Below are 18,463 nucleotides of genomic sequence, written 5' to 3' on the forward strand. Positions count from 1 at the left end.
TTTTAAGCAGAGGTTGGATGGTCATCTGCCATAGATTATTTAGTTGAGACTCGTGCATTGCAGGGGGCTGGACTAGATGACCCTCAGGATCCCTTCCAACTTCACAATTCTGTGATTCTTTGTGCAACACATTGAGCCCCTTGGAGGAAAAGGTGGGGCACAAATTGAGTACTCAACCACTAGCGAGGGATGAGGGGTTATGAATGCTTCACAAGCTTGGGAATAAAAATTAAGATATTTGGTTATACTGTATATATTAATCTGTACAGAGCCATGCACACTGATGTCGCTATGTAAATAAATAGATGATGATGATGATGATGATGATGATGATGATGAATGTTTTGAAGAACATACAAGTTTCCTGTAAAACCCCCAACTGCTTTCTAGGGGAACAAACACAGAGACACTCACGCACTCTCAGCCAAGGTCACCCCTCTCTTTTGCGCCCCCTACCGCGTGTTTGCACGTAGGGGAATCAGAACTAACATCAACCCTGCCGACCTCCCAAACCGCTGGACAGCGCCACACTCTTGCCCACACATTCTAAGGGCAAAGAGACGCGGAAGCGGCTTCGGCGTGTCACTCTAACAGCGCGAGGAGCAAGGCGGAGACACGGAAGCGGCCATTGTTCCTCCCGCAAGCGACGGGGGGGAAGAGGGTTCGCCGCCAACACAGCCGGGGACATGCCTGCGGGGAAGGCTTTCCGTCGGAGGAAGGTGGACTCTGACGAGGATGACGAGGATGCGCAGGTCACCGAGGAGGTCCGGTAGGTGCTGGCGGAGTGCACGACACAAACACCCCACCTTAGGTAAACTTCGGGGGGAGTGCGGTTGGAAAGTGGTTTGGGGATCGGGTTCTCTTGCAAAGTGGTTGGTACGTTTATTTTAATGACGACTGTTGTTGTTGTCCTCCAAAAAGCTCCAGGAAAGGTTCATGGTTCACTTTCCTCCGTGCTGTATTGTACCTTCACAGCAGCTTTGTAAAGTAGGTTAGGCTGAGAGATTGGCCCAGCTTCATAAAGTAAGCCCTTCATAGACTGAGCAGGATCTGTTCTCAGACGTCCCTGGTTTAATTAACCATTACATCACGCTGGCTCTTAGTAGGAGAGATATATTTTTCTATATATTTTTCTACAACAGGGGACAGGAGGCAACATGTCCTTGAAATCATCTCCTGGTACCTGTGAAGCTTCTGAATCTGCCCCTTCAGTGGACATGAGCTGGTGCGGGTGGTTACCTTTTCCCCTTTGTATTATTTCTATGCTGCTTTTCCACTCACAAAAAAAGCATGCTCACTGTGGCTTACAACAAAGAAACAGGGGTGCATTTCAAACATACACCACAAAAACAATTTCATAATAACATACCAGAACCATGGGCTGGGAAATGGTTGCTGTGTAGCTGGGCCTGCTGTGGTCCTGCCTTGTACCAGCTAGGCTGAACTTGCCCTAGATGAAAACCTGGCACACTTCTTTCTAGGGTCTGCCCTGCGCAGTAACAGGTGTGAGCATTCTAGCAGCAGCTTGATGGTCATGTATAATACTGCATACAGATCTGCTGCGACATGCAGAGAAAACCCAGACTGTGTTCTGTACTGTCACTGACAGACTTAGATATGGCAATATCTGGATTGAAAGACAGGCATAGGCCATAGGTTCAGGCTACAAGGGGTAAGTTGCCCAGTTTAATGCTTTTTAACTTTCGTAGACGTAGTTGTAGATTTGCAAAATTCACTTGTTATGCTGATTAAACTTTGCCCCTGTTTTTCAGATTGCCTCTGGGCAACATATTACTCAATATTACCATTTTATTCAAGACTGCCTATTTATTATACTGAATAAATTATTTGGTATATGCAAAGAGATTTGAGGAGGAATGTGAGCCCTTCAAAGTGTTTTTGGAATTTGAAACAGAATTAAAATTGGTAATCCTTTAAAAAAAAACACCAAAATATAATAATATACCAAAACCCACATTTCAGTACTATAAATATAATAAGATTACTTAAAACAACATGCAGCATCCAATAGCAACAATAACAAGGGAGCTTCACAGTTTCACCTTAGTCCTAGAACCACCCTTCCCATGATGTTGCTCACAGTCCCCTTTCCTGCAACAGCTTCTTATAAGGTTTCCAAGGGCAAAGGGTGGGGCAGCTGGAAACACCCCTCCCATGATAAGCATAAGGTCATAACAGATTCCTCACTGGCCTTGCAGACAACTTCATTGTCCAGAAAGTGGGAGAAGCAACAAGAGGAACAGCCATTTTAGATCTGGTCCTAACCAATGTCGATGACCTGGTTAATGGGGTAGAAGTGGAAGGATCATTAGGCGCAAGTGATCATGCTCTTCTGAAGTTTACTATACAACGGAAAGGAGCAGCCAAGCATACTAGGACTCAATTTCTTGACTTTAAGAAAGCCGACTTCATAAAACTTAGGGAAGTGCTGGGTGAGATCCCATGGACAGTAATACTAAAAGGAAAGGGAGTTCATGATGGCTGGGAGTTTGTTAAGAGGGAGATAGTAAAAGCACAACTTCAGGCAATACCAATGAGACGGAAACATGGAAGGTGCCTAAAGAAGCCAGGGTGGCTATCTAAAGAACTTTTAACTGAGTTAAGATTAAAAAAGGATGTGTACAAAAAATGGAAAAGGGGGGAAACCACCAAAGAGGAATTCAAACAAATAGCCAGCACGTGTAGACACAAAGTCAGAAAAGCTAAAGCACAGAATGAACTCAGGCTTGCTAGAGCGGTTAAAAGCAACAAAAAAGGCTTCTATGGGTATGTTCGTAGCAAAAGGAAGAACAAAGAAACAGTGGGGTCACTCAGAGGAGAAGATGGTGAAATGCAAACAGGGGACACAGAAAGGGCTGAACTCCTCAATGCCTTCTTTGCCTCAGTCTTCTCTGATAAAGAAAACAATGCCCGACCTGAAGAATTTGGAGCAAATGATTCAGCAGAGAAAACACAGCCCAGAATAACTAAGGAGATAGTACAAGAATACTTGGCTAGTTTAGATGTATTCAAGTCTCCAGGGCCAGATGAACTGCATCCAAGAGTATTAAAAGAACTGGCAGATGTGATCTCAGAACCACTGGCAATCATCTTTGAGAATTCCTGGAGAACAGGCGAAGTCCCGGCAGACTGGAGGAGGGCAAATGTTGTCCCTATTTTCAAAAAGGGGGAAAGAGAGGACCCAAATAATTACCGCCCAGTCAGTCTGACATCAATACCAGGGAAGATTCTGGAGCAGATCATTAAGCGAACAGTCTGTGAGCACCTAGAAAGGAATGCTGTGATCACCAATAGTCAGCATGGATTTCTGAAAAATAAGTCATGTCAGACGAACCTGATCTCATTTTTTGACAGAATTACAAGCCTGGTAGATGAAGGCAACGCAGTGGATGTAGTCTACCTTGATTTCAGCAAGGCATTTGACAAGGTGCCCCATGATATTCTTGTAAAGAAGCTGGTAAAATGCGGTCTTGACTCTGCTACCACTCAATGGATTTGTAACTGGCTGACTGACCGGACCCAAAGGGTGCTCATCAATGGTTCCTCTTCATCCTGGAGAAGAGTGACTAGTGGGGTGCCACAGGGTTCTGTCTTGGGCCCAGTCTTATTCAACATCTTTATCAACGACTTGGATGATGGACTCAAGGGCATCCTGATCAAATTTGCAGATGACACCAAACTGGGAGGGGTGGCTAACACCCCAGAGGACAGGATCTCACTTCAAAATGACCTTGACAGATTAGAGAACTGGGCCAAAACAAACAAGATGAATTTTAACAGGGAGAAATGTAAAGTATTGCACTTGGGCAAAAAAAATGAGAGGCACAAATACAAGATGGGTGACACCTGGCTTGAGAGCAGTACATGTGAAAAGGATCTAGGAGTCTTGGTTGACCACAAACTTGACATGAGCCAACAGTGTGACGCGGCAGCTAAAAAAGCCAATGCAATTCTGGGCTGCATCAATAGGAGTATAGCATCTAGATCAAGGGAAGTTATAGTGCCACTGTATTCTGCTCTGGTCAGACCTCACCTGGAGTACTGTGTCCAGTTCTGGGCACCACAGTTCAAGAAGGACACTGACAAACTGGAACGTGTCCAGAGGAGGGCAACCAAAATGGTCAAAGGCCTGGAAACGATGCCTTATGAGGAACGGCTAAGGGAGCTGGGCATGTTTAGCCTGGAGAAGAGGAGGTTAAGGGGTGATATGATAGCCATGTTCAAATATATAAAAGGATGTCACATAGAGGAGGGAGAAAGGTTGTTTTCTGCTGCTCCAGAGAAGCGGACACGGAGCAATGGATCCAAACTACAAGAAAGAAGATTCCACCTAAACATTAGGAAGAACTTCCTGACAGTAAGAGCTGTTCGACAGTGGAATTTGCTGCCAAGGAGTGTGGTGGAGTCTCCTTCTTTGGAGGTCTTTAAGCAGAGGCTTGACAACCATATGTCAGGAGTGCTCTGATGGTGTTTCCTGCTTGGCAGGGGGTTGGACTCGATGGCCCTTGTGGTCTCTTCCAACTCTATGATTCTATGATTCTATGATTCTATGATATCGCTCCATAGAGCGGAGGGCAGAAGTAAGGAAGAGAAATAGAGCTAAAGGGGGAAGAGTATTTAGTTCTACTGAATCTTAACTTTTATCCAGACCCCTTGAGAAAGAGATGTGTGCATGAGTACACGTTTTCTGTCTCTCGTGAGGGTATGGGCTTGTCTGGAAGAGACAAGTGCCTGGGGTAGTGAGTGCTCACAACACATTATCAAAAATTCAAACGTGCCCATAGGCCCCAAAATGTTGATAATTCCCAAGGAATAATTTATTTCATTTTGATTTAATATTTATGTGCTTTTTCCAGCAGCAGGGTATCTAGAGGGGGTGGGCGGCAGGACACACTGGGCACTACTTGCACTTACCATGGGGCCTGCAGTGCACCTGAGCCACGCATCTCTCCTAGGAGTGACAAGGTGGCTCTGGTGCCTGCAGTCACCACACCACCTGGAAGGGTAGTGTAAGGCTCATGGCCACCTGCAACCACCACACCACTTGAAAATGGTTTCCCATACTATTGTGTGTTTATGTGTTGTGTCTCCCACCCCACCCCCCACAGGCTAAAACTAGAGGAAGCAAAAGAAGTGCAGAGTCTAAGGAGGAGGCCAAATGGAGTCAGGTAAGTGGTGTACAGGAGTTCTTCTAACTGTAAAGATCCTCAGACTTCAGAGACACTGTGGCCATGGATGTCTTTGATCTGTTGTGGGAAATTGACTTCCTAACTTCCTAGCTTCTCTCACAACAACTCTGCAGCATAGATTGGACAGAGAAAGAGTGACCGGCCTGAGGTCACCCAGTCAGTTTCATGGCTGCGTGAGGATTGGAACCCAAGCCTTTACCCAACCTGATGCCCTCCAGATGTTTTGGACTACAGATCTCATCTGTTCCAATATCATATGATTGTGTTGACTAGAGCTAATGGAAGTTGTAGTCCAAAAACATCTGGAGGTCATCAGGTTAAGGAAAGTTACTCTAACCAGTACTCCTACATCACACTGGCTCTGAATACTGTTCATTCAGGTGCCACTGGTTGCTGCAGATTGCCATGCAATGTCAAACCTGAGAGCACACTGGGAGCATTGCTGCTGAATGACTTGAATTTCTTTTGTGTATTGAAGTGCGGCTGCTCTGCTCGTGGGGGAGAAATTACAAGAAGAAACCACCCTGGCGGTAAGATTGAACTTCTGTCATTTATCTTACCTAGATAGAACCAAGATCCTTAGGCACAGTTCATCACCTTTTCTTCTTTTCCCCCTTTGCCTGTCCTAAACAAGGCTGACAGAAACATTTCCGATTCCTAGCTAATGGTGTTACGTTTTCTCTGCACAATATTGACAAGGGCTCTGTCTGATCTGCTTTAGCAGTTCTTATGGGATCCAGTTGACCTCAGCAAAGTTAGGACTTCATTACTTACAAATAGATTGCCTTAAATGTTGTTTTAGATGTGAATGTGATCTTATACAGTGGAACCTTGGTTCTCAAATGGCCTAGTTGCCGAACAAACCGGCTCCCACACATTGCAAGCCCGGAAGTAAGTGTTCTGGTTTGCAAATGTTTTTCAGAAGCCAAATGTCCAACGCAGCTTCCACTTGAGTCCTGGAATGTTCCTGCAGCCAATCGAAAGCTGCGCCTTGGTTTTCGAACGGTTTCGGGAGTTGAATGGAATCCTGGAACAGATTAAGTTCGAGAACCAAAGCACCACTGTATTAAACTTGATCTCTTTTACTCTGCTTCTATTGTGTGCGATAGATGGATACCAGATGAAAGAAAGTAGGGTGAATTAAATATGTGTGTTGTTATCAGCTCGACCCCTAGTAAGTGCAGAACTGTTACAGAATTCTTTACCCTTAAATAAATAAATAAATTCATAGAAGTACAGCCTTACAGTGCAATCCTGACTGGGTCTACACAGAAGTAAGTTCCACTGAATTCAGTGGGACTTAATCCAAGGGACGTGAGTATGTATGATTGCAGCTATCCTGTGTACACCCATCTGAGAGTGAGACCTATCGAGCACAGCAAGAACATGCCCTATGACATTTGTGAGATGGAAATGTAGCCCAATGATGTACTCCTCTGGCCCCACCCACCACTGGAACGTGTCCCCCATGAAGGCATACAGCCCTCCAGCTGGAAAAAAAATCCCCACCTCTGTTATACTGCAATAAGTAGGATCAGATCATGGACTGTCTTCCTTCCTCTTCCCACCAGGATGATCCCTTTAAAATAAAGACCGGTGGAATGGTGGACATGAAGAAACTGAAAGAACGGGGCAAGGAGAGGTATGGAGAAACATTCCATACTCAGATAATAAACAAAGAATACTCCCACCCAATAATTAGCAGATAAACAACTATTTCCCCCCTTTAACCACCCCACCCCACCCAAAAATATGTTATCAGACTAGCTGTTGCAAATCATTGGTGAGTGGGTCCAGCATCCTCCTCCAGGGATGGTCCAGCATCTCTCCTCTCCCTTTGGGGCAAGGAAAAGCAGGAAGACTATAGCAAAAGTTCTACCTGCTTTGCTGTTGGTATGGCTACTGCTAGCACTGGTATCAATCTATCACCCAGGACCAGTATCGGGGCGGAGGAGACCGCAATGACAGCTTCACTCAGCAGTATATTGTTGGTGATACCATCACCACTCTTGAGTCCCTCTGTCTCCAGTGCCCATTGTGCTGAGGAAGAAAAAAATCTAGCCAGGAGCTAGAGGCAGAGGGACTCAAGCGACAGCAGTTTCTCCAGTGATATACCGCTGGTGAAACTTCCATTGCACTCTGCCTTGGCATTGCTGATACAGCTTGTTCCTCCCTCCACTTCTTTAAACTGTTTGGCTAATGAACATACTGCTGCCGTCCCCTCAGCAAAGCAGTTCTATGGAGCCCCCAACCCGCCACCAGCTTGCAGGAGCCAGCGGTGGGATGGGGGCACCGTTAAAATTCTCCCCCTCTACAGCTGAGAGAGCCCCTACCCCGCTCCTCCTTGCATGCGAGTAGGAACGAGAGCGGGGCTGCTCAGCTGGGAAGTGCAAAGCCTGCCCTTCCCTGGTGATAGAGCCCCACCCCCACTCCTGCTTGCGCTCAAGTAGGAACGGGATCGGGGCTGCAGCCTTGGTTTGGCTACCGCCAGGCTGCCTTCATCTGGGAGAGTGTGCTGCACCTTTCCTTCCAGAAAGACAGAGTCCACCCTCCCAGTGGAAGGCAGTCAGGTGGTGTAAGGATTATTTGATGCTGCTTGCAGGCCCAGCCCTTGCCAGCAGCCCTTCTCCCCAAGTCACGGATAGGGTGGCTTCACACCTCGTGCCTTGCAGACTTTGCCCGGGAGGGTGGACTGCATCTTTCCTCCTGGGGTGAACAACCCCCAGAGGAAAGAGGCAGTGCACCCACACAGGCTAAGGCTAAGGCTGTCAAAAGCACGAAACCTGAAACGCACTTACCCACCCCCCACACCAGCAAAGGCGGAGGCAGCCTGGCCAAGGAGCCCCAGGGTCCTTGCTGCTCAGGCATGAGTGGCAGGGACACCGGACTGGCTCTGCTGGGGGCAGGCACCCTCCTGCCCCCAGCAGAGCCTGGCCGAGGAGCCCTGATTCCCTTCTTGGTCATGACAAGTGGCAGGGGACTCTGGGCTCACTTAGCTGGAGGCAGGAGCCTTTCCGCACCCCCAGCTGAGCAGCAGGCTGGAACCAGCTGTATTGGCCACAGCCCGCAAGGCACCAAGGTGAAAGTGCCTCAGCTCCCATGGTGAGAGCTGCAGCAGGTTCACCCGGCACCTCGCCAACTGGGGCCAGTGCAGCTTTTTACAACATCACAATTTATCGCCAAACCACAATGTTTGGCTGGTGATAAACTGTGATGTTGAAAACCCAACAGCACCCAGCCCTAGCTACTGCTCTCCTGCTGCTGGTGGTGTTGGCCACTACAACATCTTGTGGGGGTGAATTTCACAGTTTAATTATGTACTATGTAAATAAGTACATTCTTTCGTCCCATCTTCCAACATTCAGCTTCACTGGATGGTCCCAAATTCTAGTATTACTGGAGAAGGTGAAACAGTTCTCTATCTGTCAAAATAAATGAAACTTTAAAATGCTTATCTTTGACTACATCAGAATCATGGTGTGGTATACATTTGCTAGCTCAAGCTGTAGTTTAGAGGAAACCATGTTTTGGCTTAACATCTCAAATGAGACATTGACATTTTAACAAATTATTTGTTACTGGTTAAAATAGCTCCCCACCTCCCTGCCTCTTTTTTCCAGGATCAGCGAAGAAGAGGACCTCAACCTTGGGACTTCTTTTTCCGCAGAGACCAACAGGAGGGATGAAGATGCTGATATGTAAGAATCTTGTCACATCCTATTTAGTAGACTAATTTGGCAGGAGTAAGGACTCCTTTATTGTCCATAGTGCACACTTATCATTCTTACCCTCCAAATGTTCCTATTGGCACTTCCTATTGTTCTGTGCTTAAGAACATAAGAAGAGCTTGACTGCTGGATGATTCCAAAGCCCACCTCAATCCAACATCTTGTTTTGTACAGTAGCCAATCAGATACCTTCCGGAAGCTCACAAGAAGGGCAAAAGACCAATAGCCTACCCATATCATTTTTTGTCATCATCCCTCCACCCCACCCCAGCAATTGGTCTTCAGTGGTACAAGTAGGATCTGCAATAAAATACTGCCAAAAATCAATATGGTCCCAGAGTCAGCCCAGTGACAATGGGCAGTCAGCAAGCCCATGGGAGGACCCTACCACCTACTCTGCTACCAACCAAAAATGCTGACCACAGCCTGCCACCAGGGCCCTGCATGAAGGCCTGGTGTTCTGACACCTGAAACTTAGCAGGGATGTGCAGCCCCACATAGATTGAGTGTGTTGTTGACTCCTGCTCTTCTGACTCCCTGTTCAGGATGAAATATATTGAAACTGAGCTGAAGAAAAGGAAGGGAATTGTGGAAAATGAGGAGCAGAAAGTGAAGCAGAAGAACGCCGAAGACTGTCTGTATGAGCTGCCTGAGAGCATTCGGGTCTCTTCAGCTAAGAAGACTGAGGAGATGCTGTCCAATCAGATGCTGAGTGGCATTCCAGAGGTGGACCTTGGAATTGAGTAGGTGACTTGGGTGGTACTTGTTTATTTCAAGCATTTTTACCCTTAAAAAAGGCTCTCAGAGCAGCCTGCAAATATTGGTAACAAGACAGTCTCAGAGCAATCCATAACCTCAACAAAATACCCATCAAATGGACTTGCCTGATTTAGGAACTTCATGCAAAACTCCAAGCTGGTGAGAAGTTTTAGGCATGTAGTCTATCTGGAGGTTCCACTGCGTCAAAGGCCTAAAAGAGAATCCCCTGTGGCCTTCACCCATTAATAAGCCAGGTTTTGTTTCCTAGCTGAATAGGGGTCTCCTAACAAATTTTCAGCACCCTGAACAAACTACAGCTCCCAGGATTGTTTGGGAAAGCCATGCCTCCTTAAAGGGGTATGATAGTGCTTTATGTGTATAGTGCTAGTGATGCTTGGGTTGCCTTACCCCACCAAATCTGGGGTGATCGTCTCTACTTTGTATGAAGAGAACCTCATATATTTATTTTCCTTTCAGAGCTAAGATCAAAAACATCATTTCCACCGAGGAGGCCAAAGCACGATTGCTGGCTGAGCAGCAGAACAAAAAGAAAGACAGCGAAACCTCCTTTGTCCCAACAAACATGGCCGTCAACTACGTCCAGCACAACAGATGTGAGTCTCGGGCATGGCTGTGTTGTCCTCTTTGCATAAGGGCTGGTTGGGCAGACGCTGATCCAAACACTGGTCTAGTCCTCTTTGCCTGTGCTTTGGATAACCTGTTCTTTTTGAGGGACTGCAGAGCATAGGTATTGCCAGATAGAAGAGAAACCACACACAAACATGCCTGCTGTGATGTGAGCAGGAACTAAATTGATTAAGAAATTGTTGCATGGAGGAATCAGTTCTGAGTAATCCTAGTAGGGAAAGGAAGCTAAGAAGGCCTGACTAGTTTTGATTTTGTATAGAATTTGGTAGCAGCACATTGCTAAGTAAAGCTTGTTCCTTCTAATCCAGTCACAGTGGCTCATTTGTAATCTTTCAAATTCGACTCCTGGTACTGTGGTTACTGTCTTCTAGATGTTGGTTAAACTCTGGCCTGTTTTCTAGGGATCTGAATACTACTACCAGATTAGCTGGAATCCTGAACTGATTGGGTAGACACTGAAACATTGTTTTGTAGGTCCCACTTATGTAACTTGCACTGTTATAATTTCTGTAGAATGCCTTGAGAGCATTGTTTTGAAGTGGTAGATAACCTATTAATGAATAAACTTACAAATGGTATTATCATCAGCATTACCACCATCATTTCTATACAGCTTCATATTCAGTGCTTTAAACATTTTCAGAACTTGGTAAAAAATATTGGCTCAAATCACAGAGAGCACTGTATTCTCAGAACAGATGTTTAGGTGCTTCTGGAAATGCTTTCATCCCTGATGTAAACAAAAGTACTGGTTCAGACATAATGCTAAACCCTGGCTTGGAGCTATGTAAATGAGCCTTTAAGGACCTTATGGTCCGCCAGCTACCCTTTCCTCATTCTTCCTTCCTTCATGCATCATGATTCCCTCCCTTCCTGGTTTCAAAACTGTAGTGTGCTGCTCTGACTGAACTAGGTTTGCACTCATTACACCAGGATTGGAAACTATTGTTTCGAGAACAAGGCAAGCCATAGTTGCTGGTTCAGATGCCATGGCAAACTGTGGTTTGATGAAACCAGGACAGAAATCTGAATTGAAGCAAACCAAATGTGGAGAAGAGAAGGAATCTTGGAACCCCAAAGACATAAAAGGCTCATTCACAAAGCCCAATACCATGATTTGGTGCTGGATCTGAATTGGCCATTGTCTTAAGCTCTGCTGCCCTGCATTATTGTAATATTCTGAATCCTTCCAGTTTATCATGAAGAGCTGAATGCACCAGTACGGAGAAACAAAGAAGAACCCAAAGCCCGTCCCCTCAGGGTGGGAGATACCGAGAAACCAGAACCTGAGAGTAAGTTCCTGCAAAACATCAGTATGTGGATATCTGGAATGCCTGCGTGTGTCCACAGCTTGCATACATAAGCTGCCTTTGTCTTCTGACTCTCAGCTCTGATGCGGTTAACATGCAGGTGGGGCATGAATCTCAGAGGGTCTTAAGTTTTACTCACAGTGGATGGATCCATTAAAAATTAACGACCATGACAAAGTTAGGTCCATTAATTTCAGTGGATCTAATCTGAACAAAACTTAAATACCATTCAGAGGCTTAACTATATATGGCCTTCATGCAGGTGCTCTGCCACTGAGCTGCGTCCCTTCTCCATGCCTACGCTGCTATAGTTCTCCTGCTCCAGGAAATATGTTCTTATATTCTCTTTCATAATAATAATCAGTTCCCAGCATAATAATTGCTTGTAGTGCTGTGGATTCAGAAATAGAACCTGGAGATTCTCTTTAGCTATCCTGGCTAATTTGGTAGATCTTTCCTACCACTGATAGACATATCCTCCACCAAGGAAAATAGAATCTTTCATAGCAGCATGGACATTTTTTGGGTTTTTTAGCTTTGTTTATTTCACCCCTGAATGACAAGTTGAAATATGTTCCTCTATGCAACTGTTTAAAAATACATAGGAGCCCCTGCCTCTTTTTTGCTTGTGTGCACCCTAAAGGAAGAAAAAAATAGGCATATATGATGTTTCCCATTTTTAAAAAAAACAAACAAACAACAAGTTACATTTGGGACTAATTCTGGTTTAGGTCTGGAAAGGTTGAAGGCTACCTCCTGGCATCACATAGGCTTTTATCTAAATCTCATTGCTTATCATCTCTTTATAAAAGTTGATTTAATTAAGGTTCCCTCTTTCTTTATAACATAGGGTCCCCACCAAATCGCAAACGCCCCCCAAATGAGAAAGCAACCGACGACTATCACTATGAGAAGTTCAAGAAGATGAACCGGCGGTACTGAAGCTGCTTTTCCAGAACGCAAAAATTCCTCTTCAGACATTAAGGGCCAATACACAGGAGACTTTGAGAAGGCGGGGGTTCGCTTAGAATCATCGATGCAACTGGGAACTGTTTTTGTAAACAGCTTTGTTGTTGTTTTTTGTTTTTGTTTTGCACTCAAGCAGTGTTTTGTGAAATAAAATAAATAAAATCAACTCTTGATAAAAGGTGGGGTATAAATAAATAAATGATGATAATAATTACAGTGGAATCTCAAGCAAAGGGAAGATTCTAAGTGCATTTACCTAAGCCATGGGTAGGCAAACTAAGGCCCGGGGGGCAAGATCCGGCCCAATCACCTTCTAAATCTGGCCCACAGACAGTCCGGGAATCAGCGTGTTTTTACATGTGTAGAATGTGCCCTTTTATTTCAAATGCATCTCTGGGTTATTTGTGGGGCATACGATTTCATTCATTATTATTCCCCCCCCCCAAAAAAAAATAGTCCAGTCCCCCCCCCCCCCAGGGTCTGAAGGACAGTGGACCACCCCCCTGCTGAAAAAGTTTGCTGACCCCTGACCTAAGCCTACTTAAATACCCCCTCCCTGCTAGATATGGGAATGTTTGAGATCAAGCTAACACATGGGGTGGAGTGGGGGGAGGGACAGATCTGAGATGCAACTTGTGTGCATATGGGATGTGCCCAATCTCACTTCCCCTCATTAAGCCACACCCCATAAGCTTGATTAAAGTTGCTGAAAGAGTAGATTGTCTGGATGTTGGCAGCTTCCATTGTCCAAAGGAAGAAGTGTAAATAGCTCTCTGCAAGTGTGAATATTCCTTATGACTTCTGGGTGAAGAAGAGTAGAAGAGTTTGGATTTGATATCCCACTTTATCACTACCCAAAGGAGTCTCAAAGCGGCTAACAATCTCCTCTCCCCTCCCCCCCCACAATAAACACTCTGTGAGGTGAGTGGGGCTGAGAGACTTCAGGCAAGTGTGACTAGCCCAAAGTCACCCAGCAGCTGCATGTGGAGGAGCAGGGAAGCGAACCCAGTTCATCAGATTACGACTCTACCGCTCTTAACCACTACACCACGCTGGTGTTAGTTCTGTCTAAGCATCCTCCATAGGCCTGCTTATACAGCAGTTCCTGATTTGCCCTTCTCATGTTTATAATGTGTGTGTGTTTTCAATAAAACTTTCTATTTTAAAACACAGTTGGAGTATCTTTATTTCCCTCCCGCCTTTTTAATGCTTCACTCAGAAACTGGAGATTCAGAAGTTTGTGTCTTTTTTTTTACAGGTTGCTGCCTCTGCTCACATTGCGTCCCAAACCCACCACCCCCATTTCCAGTCCCCCACCCTCCTCCCTTTACAACTCACCCAAACCCCCCATATCTACACAGGTCCTCTCATGTCCCTCTGTCCCTGTTTTATTCAGTTATCTGCTGTTGTTTAAAACCTGCCTCTTTTGTTCCTCTCCTGCACCTTAATTGTGCACAATCCATAATTGTGATGTGGCACTGCAAATCCTCCAATTAAACGCAATGACAGCTTTACATTCTTACGTATATAGAAAGAAATTCCACCTTTCCTTGAATGAGCTCAAGGTGTACATGAAATGATGATGATGATGATGATGATGATGATGATGTGTATGTGGTTCTCTCCCCTCAAATTTATTTGCACAACAACCCAAGCATTTAAAAAATAATAATATCTTCCTCCTTCCAGACCATCAGCTCTGCATTCTATCAAGCTGCTCACATGAACTGTCCTATGTAAGTGCCAAAATCTTTGGATTGCATCCAACTAAGTTTTATTCTGAGCAGACTGATAGAAAATAATGGTCCCAAGTTAATTTTTTAATTCATATTGCCGCCCTTCCTCCTGAATAAACCCTATGTAACAATGAAGAAATAAAACACTAAAACATCTTGAACTGTCCAATGCAGATCCACACTGGGAAAGATCTCAAAAGGCTTGTTGAAAGAGGAAAGATTGCAGTAGGCCCCCAAAATATCTATAATACCTGGTGAAGGATTTTCCCATGAGTGTTGGGTGGATTCTTGCTACAGTCTGAACAGTTTATGTATTAAATAAACATTTGCCATATGTTATAAAAGCAATAGGGATTTTGCTTGCCCCTTTTCTTCTCTGGCCATACTCTGGTATACCAAGAATCAGTGTTCAGCCCAACACCAGTTTTCCAGCATCTGGCTATCTCCATACAGGCAACTGTCAATAGAAAGGCTAAGAGGTCATAATTAGGGTAATCTTCACCTAAGTAGTGCTAGTGCAAGAGACATTTCAATGGTTTTGTCATATAGCAAGCTTATTTCTTTGAAGACGGCACTCTTAAAAAGTTTCAGCAGTCACTTGGACTACAAAAGCCATCCATTTTTTATTTGGTATGTTGGTTTAACAAGCATTTTAACAGCTGGTTTAAATGGTACCATGACCATTTAAGGTTTGGTATGTTAGCTATGAATAGTTCTTTTTGTAGAGAAATACCATTTTCATAAAAGTCTCTTAGTCTCTAAAAGTCCACCTGTTCCAACCATTCCCAACCATTCCAGTCTAAGCATTCGCCTGCTTTTTAAAAGGATTGGTGGAAGCAAAGGGGAGATACTGTAAGAGCCTATTTTTTAAATATTTTCCAAACATTCAGTGTGGTGAGGAGGAAAGGGTTTATAATGGTATGGTTTTTAGTGAGTGAAGAGGTAGAAAAGATATTCTCAATACAGTATACTGGATATGAAATTTCTATATCTACCCATGGTTTACCCTTTCGTCCATAGATGAATGACATCTAATGCTTTGTAATCAGTTTGGAGGTGTGGGATTCTGAACCCTCCACTTCCATACATACCGTATTTTTTGCTCTATAAGACTCACTTCTTCCCTCCTAAAAAGTAAGGGGAAATGTGTGTGCGTCTTATGAAGCGAATGCAGGCTGCGCAGCTATCCCAGAAGCCAAAACAGCAAGAGGAATTGCTGCTTTCACTGCGCAGCGATCCCTCTTGCTGTTCTGGCTTCTGAGATTCAGAATATTTTTTTTCTTGTTTTCCTCCTCCAAAAACTAGGTGCGTCTTGTGGTCTGATGCATCTTATAGAGTGAAAAATATGGGTAATTCTGGAGCCTAGTTGTGCTTTCCCCCTTCCTGTATGAAGTTTATTGAGTACTGCCAAATTTTAATTGAGTGTTTATTGAGCGCTGCCAAATTGTTTAGGTGTTATCATTCTTGGCAGCACGTGAGGAAAATTTTTTTTTGGGAAGGATAGCCATATTTACAGCAGCTATATATCCTGACCATGATCTAATTCCAAAATCTAAGATCCCATCATACCTGTAAAAAATAATGGTGTAAAGTTTGCTTTCTTTGAGCTGATAAGATTTTTTGCACTCCCAAATATTTTATTACCTTGCGGCAGATTTTACAGCTCATCTGTTTTTGAATGATTGACTGTTCAGATGGAATAATACCCATATAGATTAAATTCCGATTTGGATTTGTTGTTTTTTAATCTGGCCATTTTACCAGAATTGCTTAGTTCTTTCATTAATACAAGTATTGCAGCTTTAATAAAAAATGCAGCAATGCTAGAGAAGAAAGAAGGGGAAGAAATGGGCTCTTTCCTCTTTCTACAACTTCTTGGTCATTCCAGCAAAGGCTATTGCTCTACGCAGTGTAGCTGTGGCTTCAGCTGTATTCTAGCAAACTGCTGTAAAAATCACAGTGGGCTCTCAGTTTTGCGACAAGTTCCCTGAAACAAACCACGGAAGTCAACAATGAAACTAAAGGCAATGCATTTTGTTCTCCCTCAACAGCACATGCAGATACTGTTGTCTTGACCATTGGATCTGTTATTGGTCTTGTCCGCTCAGTCCGCCTGAGCCTGTCTTTACATGCAGGGGAAGTCTCTAATTCACTGAGGCTTAGAGAGCCATCAGCTGCTCTCACCTGGCTTAGCCAGCCAACCAAAGTGGTTTTCAGATGTGGCTGCTGTCGCATGCTGACAGCTTCTAGGAGCCACAGGTAAGAGTGTAGTGCAGGGTGAGGACCAAAAGTGACAAACTACTCCAGAAGGAGCATGACATGTCCCCACCAGAGGTATTGCCGTACTGTCCTGAATATAAACCTCAGGGTTTTTTTCAAATTCCAGCTGTGAAAAGTTAAGTGCAGTTTATATTCGGAACCAAGCGCTGTGTGCCCGCCTCCCGACACTACCGCCCTGAATGGGGGACGCAGAGGCGGCCGGCTATGCCTTGGGGAGATCATGCTGGGAGGCGGTAGTACCAAGAGGTGGGTGCGCAGTGTGCTTGGAACCGAGCGCCAGCGTTGGCCGCCCCCCATTCAGGGCAATAGTACCGGGAGGCGGGAGGCACCTGCAAATAAGCCTTCAATGTTAAAGGTGCAGCTTATTTGTGGGTGTGTCTTATATTCGGGCCAATACAGTACCTCTCCTGTAACAGCACACACACCCCTTGTATATCACGATTGCATAATATTTCGTGATATCACACAGTCGTGATATACAATCAAGAAAGCATGATACCATGATTTCGTGCCACGATGCCACAGAATCATGATTTCACGAATCGTGGCCACACAATAATGATATCTTGATCTCACACTATGATATGAAATGTGGTTTCACGAATTCATTACTTCATGCAATCATGATTGCATGATATTACAAAATCATGATTTCATGAAGCCTATACAGTGGTACCTCGGGTTACATACGCTTCGGGTTACATACGCTTCAGGTTACAGACTCTGCTAACCCAGAAATAGTACCTCAGGTTAAGAACTTTGCTTCAGGATGAGAACAGAAATCGTGCTCTGGCAGCGCGGCGGCAGCTACAGCAGGCCCCATTAGCTAAAGTGGTGCTTCAGGTTAAGAACAGTTTCAGGTTAAGAACAAACCTCCGGAACAAATTAAGTACTTAACCCAAGGTACCATTGTATCATGATTGCTTGTGGAATGATATGATTGCATGATACCGTCTTGGCCAGAATATAAGCCACACTCCCCCCCCCCCCAATTCTGGCTGTGAAAAGTTAAAATGCAGCTTATATTTGGAACCAAGCACTGCACACCCGCCTCCCGGCACTACTGCTCTGAATGGGGGGGGGGGCGCCGCCAGCTTGGGAAGGTAGTGCCGGGAGGCAGGCCACGCCCACAAATAAGCCTTCAATTTTAAAGGTGTGGCTTATTTGCGGATGTGTGTTATATTCGGGCCAATACATTATTAGAATATTATGATTGTATTACAGTGGTGCCTCGCAAGATGAAATTAATTCGTTCTGCGAGTCTCTTCGTCTAGCGGTTTTTTCATCTTGCGAAGCAACCCTATTAGCGGCTTAGCGGCTTAGCGCTATTAGCGGTTTAGCGGCTATTAAAGGCTTAAAGGATTAGCGGATTAGCTGCTAAAAGGCTATTAGCGGTTTAGCGGCTTAGAAAAAGGGGGTGGGGAGCGGAAAAAAATCTCAAGACTCGCAAGACATTTTCGTCTTGCAAAGCAAGCCCATAGGGAAATTCGTCCTGCGAAGCGCATCGAAAAACGGAAAACCCTTTCGTCTAGCGGGTTTTCCGTCTTGCGAGGCAGTCGTCTTCTGGGGTACCACTGTATTTGTTTTCGTTCTTTGTGCCTCTTTAGAACAATACATGTTGCACTTTAATGTCGCCTTCTACAAAGATCCATTGACTTGCTAGGAATGCCACCCAGAATGCCTGCACTCTCGTTCTTTTGCAATGGCTTTGTGAAATGATGATGGTAATAATAATTAAATATTGCCAAAATTCCCCCCAAAATATCAACTTTTGTTTTTGCTTTGTCCCTTAACATGAAGCTGAAGAGGAGGATTTAAAGGCT

At 44.7% G+C, this 18,463-nt stretch overlaps 1 protein-coding gene across 2 annotated transcripts; it reads left to right on the forward strand.

The window, feature by feature from the left end:
• Positions 1-405: 405 nt before the first annotated feature.
• LOC310669617 (splicing factor C9orf78) lies at positions 406-13,792 on the forward strand. 2 transcript variants are annotated; one of them, XM_083424012.1, is made up of 9 exons: positions 406-769; positions 5,130-5,189; positions 5,689-5,740; positions 6,782-6,852; positions 8,831-8,908; positions 9,484-9,681; positions 10,175-10,311; positions 11,539-11,637; positions 12,506-13,792. In XM_083424012.1, exons 1-9 carry the CDS (start codon positions 687-689, stop codon positions 12,595-12,597), a joined length of 870 nt encoding a protein of 289 aa, XP_083280138.1. In that variant the 5' UTR covers positions 406-686; the 3' UTR covers positions 12,598-13,792. The 2 variants fall into 2 exon arrangements, with proteins under 2 accessions (XP_083280138.1, XP_083280139.1); XM_083424013.1 differs by having other exon boundaries at positions 598-764.
• Positions 13,793-18,463: the final 4,671 nt, after the last annotated feature.

Source organism: Podarcis tiliguerta, assembly GCF_965153285.1.
Source record: "Podarcis tiliguerta genome assembly, chromosome: Z".
Lineage (NCBI taxonomy): Eukaryota > Metazoa > Chordata > Lepidosauria > Squamata > Lacertidae > Podarcis > Podarcis tiliguerta.